This window comes from Panthera leo, chromosome B4 (genome assembly GCF_018350215.1).
Source record: "Panthera leo isolate Ple1 chromosome B4, P.leo_Ple1_pat1.1, whole genome shotgun sequence".
Classification (NCBI taxonomy): Eukaryota; Metazoa; Chordata; class Mammalia; order Carnivora; family Felidae; genus Panthera; species Panthera leo.
Genome location: NC_056685.1, coordinates 25,075,649 through 25,082,119, shown reverse-complemented (window position 1 = coordinate 25,082,119; position 6,471 = coordinate 25,075,649). Strand labels below are relative to the sequence as shown.

The 6,471-nt window shown below is 54.3% G+C and overlaps 1 protein-coding gene across 1 annotated transcript in view; it reads left to right on the top strand.

The window, feature by feature from the left end:
- The first annotated feature begins 867 nt into the window (after window positions 1-867).
- The window catches only part of MKX (mohawk homeobox), a 66,282-nt gene continuing 60,678 nt past the window's right edge, over window positions 868-6,471 (top strand). The window contains exons 1-3 of the mRNA XM_042948377.1: window positions 868-974; window positions 1,813-2,079; window positions 3,862-4,021. Coding sequence (XP_042804311.1) covers window positions 868-974; window positions 1,813-2,079; window positions 3,862-4,021 — 534 coding nt within the window. The remainder of the gene's footprint in view (window positions 975-1,812; window positions 2,080-3,861; window positions 4,022-6,471) is intronic.

Below are 6,471 nucleotides of genomic sequence, written 5' to 3'. Positions count from 1 at the left end.
CGCGCTTCACATGCCCTCCCCCACCCCGCAACCCCTCGAGTCAGGACCCAGTTCTCGGACCTTCGCAGCCCCCGGCCATCTCGCTTGCTGCCTGCAGACCCGGACCGCGCCGGGTGTCTGTGGTTGCGATGTCTATGTGGGCTTGGGACAGCGCGGAAGGGTCCGGTAGGGCAAACCTCGCAGCGGAGTCGCTAGGAAAAACTAGCCGTTGAATATAGGAGGACAGGACTGTGGTGGGGAAACACTGTGGGACTGGAAAAGGGCGTGTTTTACAAATAGCGCAGCGTGAACGCAAAGCACTAAGCGCACCGATTTAAAAAAAAAAAAAAAAAAAAAAAGGCTAGTCCTGACCTTAGAACAGAGGCTGCGAGCACGGAAATTTGCTTTGACACTTTTCGCCGAGGCTGCGTGCACACTCCAGACACGTACCTGTCTGCGTGGGAGGACTCAGCCTTGTGGTACACGGGGCAGCCAGCAGAAGTCTGACTTCACCTCTCCACGAACACTGACGGTAGCCGTCGCTTAGCCTCTGTGGTCACGGCCCTAAATGTCGCGCGTGGCTGCTCCGGTGATGGCTGGAGGGCGGGGCAGGGGGCGTTGGCAAGTGTGGGAGCTCGACATGGCTGATGATCTGTGTGTGTGTTAGGGGTAGCAGCCCCCGCTGCGGCGGGGCGGGGTGAGGGGGCTCTGGCAGTTGTGCCCAGGCTACTGGGAAGAAACAGGAGCTACCCCGAAGCGCGAGGGCGGGGTGATGGGGGCGATAACGCCACTGCTAAGCGGCGGCGCAGACTTGAACCTGAGGCCTGCGCTCTTCGGCAGGAGGCTCCCGGCCGCCGCGACCTGGGAGGTGAGCTGAAAGCTTTTTCAATGACGGCAGCCGCAGGCTTGGTGGTGCGCGGACCGCGACGCCTCCTTCCGCTCCTAACATCTATGCAACCTCTGAAATGGTTCCCCGAGACCCCAGAAAGGGGCGGGTGAGTCAGGGCTTCGAGTTCGAGGCTCACACCCACGCTGCGTAAGAGGACAGCACTGACAGCGGGTTCTGGGAGGCCCGGGACTCCGGCGCCTTTGACCAGCCGGGACCTTGCGCGTCCTGCAGCGGGCAGGGGGGTGGTAGGAAGACTTGGGGGGAGGGAGACTACGTGGTACATTTGTCCCTGGTGCCACTTAACTTTGTAGCTTAGAAGTCAGCTCACTTTCCCTGCCCTTACCTCCACCCCCCAGGGACCTGAGCCGGAATAAGAATTTCGGGGTTTCAGCCAAACCATCCAGGATCTAGAAAACATGAAAATCCCCGGAATCCCGGTGTGGCCTGGGACTCATTAACCGGGGCTTGCAGATGCAGTTGTTCATATTACCCAAAAATTTCCCTTCCTTCCAACCCCTCCTTCCAACCCGAGAGCTCCGAGATGCTTTAGACTTCCGTTGTGGCTGAAGAACGCCCCCCCCCCCCCACTCCGCCGCGCCTATTCCGCTCCGCTAACCCGAGTGCACTTCTTCCAGATTAAAACCGAGAAAAGAACTCCTTTAGGAATTACTTCCCTTTTCCTACGCGGGTAAATTATCCCTGGTTGAGGTTCCTTGGAACGATCGCCGGGGCTAGGAAGAAGGTAGAGACCAGGAGCGTGCGGGGGATTGGTGCGAAGGGAGGAGCGGTGTAGCCAGGTGGGGAGAGGCAAGGGTTCCCTTGTCCAGGTGTGGCGCCGCCGCTCCTCCTCTCGGCTCCCCAGGCCAGAGCCTCCGCGGAGTCCGGGGCTCGGGACGCGTAGGGAGGTGAGCACTGAGCGAGTAACGTGATGCATCTTCTCCTAGAACCCGAGCCCTGCGGAGCTCCCGGCGGCCAGGCCTCAAGGCGCAGCGGCCGCGCGGCGCGCCTCTGCCTGCCGGCACCATGAACACCATCGTCTTCAACAAGCTCAGCGGCGCCGTGCTTTTTGAGGACCGCGGTGCTCCCGAACGGGAAAGGGGCAGCCGGCCCTATGGTGGCGTCCTAGACAGTCCCCACGCCCGCCCCGAGGTGGGCATTCCGGACGGCCCGCCCCTCAAGGACAACCTCGGCCTGAGACACCGCAGGACTGGGTATGCGCACCCTGCCGGGACCCCTGCCCGCCTGCAGCCTGGAGGGGTGGGAGTGGCAGCCGCAGCCGCAGCCCGGGGGTCAGGGGCCCGGAGCTCCCGGGAGGGCAGGTCTCCGCCCCTGGTCTCGCGGATTGTCCTTTTAAGGCATTAGTTTCTCAAAATATAGGGGAATCGGTTCATCAAGATAGCTCAAAAGGCTTGTTGGAAACGGTGCCTCAGTCCTCCCATACCTGGACCTCAGGGTAGGGGGCTCCCTGCCCCTCTGCGGACCGCGGGTGCAGATGAGCGGATGAGAGCGAGGCAGAAAGGACTGAGCGGGACGCCCAGGAACAGGGCAGGGGCAAGCAATCGGGGCTTCCCAGGTCAGGCCAGCCCCGTGGGCTTCCCCTCTCATGTCACGACAGGGCCTCGCCACGGCCTCGAAGCTCGAGGTGCCTCGGCCAAGGTGTTGGCAAGGTCGGCTCTCCGCAGGACGCCCGGGACGCGCGCGCGGCTCGGCGGGGCCCGCTGCGAGCCCGGAGGAGGAGGCCGCGGGCCTGCCGGACCGAGTTTCGGTTTAGCCGGGTGAGGGGCTGCCGGGGAGCGTAGAGCTCGCGGGTGGGCCCGCAGCGCCTGCTGCGGAGGCGTCGCGGCTGCTCCCGGAGCGCCCCGCGGGGGGAGGGGGAGCCGTCCTGGGCGTCTCCACCTGAAAGATTGCATCAGCTGCTTGTTCTGCGGCGTTGTTGGTTAGTAAAATAGAGATTAGGTTTCGTCAAAATGTTACTACCAGTCCTTTCGGATGGAGTTGCATTTCAAAGTGTTTAAAGAGGCGAAAGTCCTGGAGGCTAAGGCGCAGGCGCGCGAGCCTCCCTGAGTAGCCGGCCGCGCGCGAGCGGCCGCGCGGCGACACCTCCCGGAGCCGCGGGGGAGCGCAGCGCCGGGCACCCGGCTCCGGGCTGCTGCGGCCTCTTCCTCCTTTGAATGTGCTTTTCCTCAGGGTTTTCTTTCTTTTTTTTTCTTTTTTCTTAACTTTACCCAATGAGACGGAGTGCTCCATGCTTTTTAACCCTACCTTAAGTCGGGAAAAGGCCCCTAGAGTGTTTTTTAGGTTCAGCCTCTATCCTCTACAAACAACTTGCTTGGAAAGTTCCCCCTGTTTCCAGAGGACCAAAGGAAGTAGAGAGCGAGAAGAGAAGCGGGGCGGGGGGGGAGGGGGACGGCCGTCATTCCTTGCTTTATTCCCGACGTCCAGTGGGCAACCTTTACTTTGACCGCGGGCGACTGGAAGCCCCGAGCGCCTGGAAGCCAGGCGTGAGTTCCCCAAAAGAACGTTCGAGAGCTGGCAGCAGCCTGACCCAACCCGCGAGGCCACAGCCTCTCAAGGGCGCGGTGCAGGGGGGCGAGGGGTCGCCAGTCAGATGACTTAGCCTTCGTCACCTAAACCTCTAACCCCTGGGTGCTGGCTTCAAGATATCCCCTCTTCCAAGATAAACTTAGTATCCCTCACTGCCACCTGACCCCCTGCGACGGCCAGGCCATTTCAAAGAAAGGTGCCCAGGGAAGGATTTTCGCGCCCAGAAGCCCTGTGGCTCCCGCCCCGGCCTCGCCTCAGCCTGGAGGCTCCTGGCGGGCACCTACCTCCCAGCCGGATGCCCCGGGGTGCGGGACGCGGGGTCAGCAGCCGTTCCCGGTGGGCGCGTGGCCGCGGACGCGAAGGTGTCCAGACGCGGGGGACCCCGGTGGGGGGGGGGGCGCTGCAGCCGGGCGGCGCGGCTCACCCGGGCTTCCTCTCCCGGTGTCCAGGGCCAGGCAGAATGGCGGGAAGGTGAGGCACAAGCGGCAGGCTCTGCAGGACATGGCGCGGCCCCTCAAGCAGTGGCTTTACAAGCACCGTGACAACCCGTACCCCACCAAGACCGAGAAGATCCTCCTGGCGCTGGGCTCGCAGATGACGCTAGTGCAGGTAACCGCGGCCGAGGCGCGGGCGCGCGTCGACTTTGCGCGGATCTGCACGTGGCGCGCCTCCCGCCGCGCAGGGATCAGGCCCCTGGAGGCCCGTCCAGGTTCTCAGGCTCCTGCCTCCGAGGATGCTGAGGGCTTGGCACGGGGGCAGAGTTGTGTTGTAGGAAGTTTCTGGGTTTCCTCTCAAGCTTAGCTACCAATTCAGTGCGCATGCCCCGTTCAGGCGGGACTGCTCGGTGTTTTGTTAGGGAGGGCGGTGAAAAGTCAGCTGCGAGTTATGAGAAGGTGCCTGGGAATCTGGACCGGTGTGCGGCACCCAGATGGCTACAGATGGGACTATCTGCAGTGATTTTCAAACCTGAGTGTGCGTTGGAATCCCTCGGAGGACTTGCTCAAACTCACATTGCTGGGCCCCACACCAGAGTTTTTGATTCAGTAGTAGGTCTGGGGTGGGGTGGATGATTTGCATTTCTAACAAGTTCTCTGGACGATGCCGAAGCTGCTGGCCCTGGATGATGCTTTGAGAGCCATGCAGAAAGGCATTCCACATTAGGGCCCCATATGAAAGGTCAAGTACAGGATAACTTTAAAAATTGCCTTTACTGACAGAGCTAGGAGATGGAGTGGAAGGGCAAGAAGTGGGCTTTGAATTTTTTTTTTTTTTTTTTTAAATATGAGACATCCCAAGTGTTAGATAGAAGCCACAAATTTTGCTTCTGGAATCTTCCCACTGTGGTTAGGAAGAGACCAATTTCAAGTAGTTGGTTTATTTTGTCAAGAGTAGAGAAAGGGTACAAGTCTGTTTCTTCTCCAACCAACAACACTCCAACCAACAACATTTGACTAAATTTTTCCCTACAGAGTCTTGATATTCACAGAAAAATGGCGAGGAAGAGCAGTTATCAGCATTTTACAGATGATGTGACCAAGACACTGTGGAAGTTAAGTGTTAGTAAGGGGTAGAGGTGGGCCTGGAAATAATGCAATTCCAGATCAAATGCTTTTTCCAACACACCACAGTCTTCTTTAATAAATTTGGTGGCATGAACTTTTATGCATGCAAACAGAGCAAATTTATTCAGAAATAGGAGGAGCTAAATGAGCTAAGAAGTTTCATATATTATAGTAGTACTACATGACTGCATCTGTGAAGTTTTGGTTATTTCATTAAATTTATAGTGAGGGAGACCCCAAATAAAGACAATATTTAACTACTAGATAAAATAAAACTTGCTTTCCAGAGTATTTAAAATTGTCATTTTAGGAATTGCTGGAAAGTTTGACAAAGCATGAAAGTTGACTTGTATTCAAGCTTATTAAAACTATAATATGCATTTGTCTGCTTATATTCAGAATACAATTTTAGGGGAAAACATCTGTTTTGCTTCATGTTAACAGGCAATAGTATTAATAGTGATTTGCTGCAGCACTGGAGGGGAAAATTTATTTAGTGTTCTTGGCTTAATATCTGTTTAACATAAAACTATGAATTTTCAGTGATTCCAGTCAGAAAAACTTGACTTGTGAAAATAAATGCATATGTTCAAATTTCAGTTTAAACAGGTATGCTATTTATTTTGAAAATACACCAGTTTATAGAGCTATTTGAATGTTTCACAATGATGTCAGCAATAAAGCATTAGATTAATTTGGTTTATCATACAGTTCCATATTTAATGCTTGCATTCTTTCATACAGAAAGCAAAAAAAAAAAAATGACATAGCTAGAGCATCTTTTTTGAGAGAGAAAGAGAAGGGAAAGCATGAGTGGGTGAGGCATAGAGGGGAGAGAGAGAGAGACAGAGAGAGAGAGAGAGAGAGAGAGAGAGAGAGAGAGAATCTTAAGCAGGCTCCATGCTTAGCATTGAGCCTATCTCAGGGCTTGGTCTCACGACCAGGAGTTTAAGACCTGAGCTGAAATCAAGATCAGACACTTAACTGACTGAGCCACCCAACACCCCAGGACATTTTTTTTTTTTAATTTTTAAGTTTATTTATTTATTTTGAGAGAGAGAGAATCCCAAATAGGCTCCTCACAGTGAGGTAAGAGCCCGACGTAGGGCTCGAACCCATGAAAAGGAAGACCATGATCTGAGCCAAAATCAAGAGTCTGAGGCTTAACCGACTGAGCCACCCAGCTGCCCCACACTAGAACATTTTTTTAATTATGAAAACTAATATTGTCATTAGCAGAGACGTTTAAATTTTTGTGTACAGTGGCTTTGTTGAGATGCAGTCCACATAGTTGTAATTTTAATACAGAATCAAATTATTTTCTACTTCTAATGATAGTTTGAACACAAATAATCATTCTTTTTGTATTAAAGATCTTGGTAACCCTGTTACAGTCTTCTAATTAACATGAAGTTTTCATTCATGTAGTGAAAACTTGTCATTGCATTTTCTTTCTCTTACACTAAATCTCAGAAAATAAAAGTGCACTAAATTATT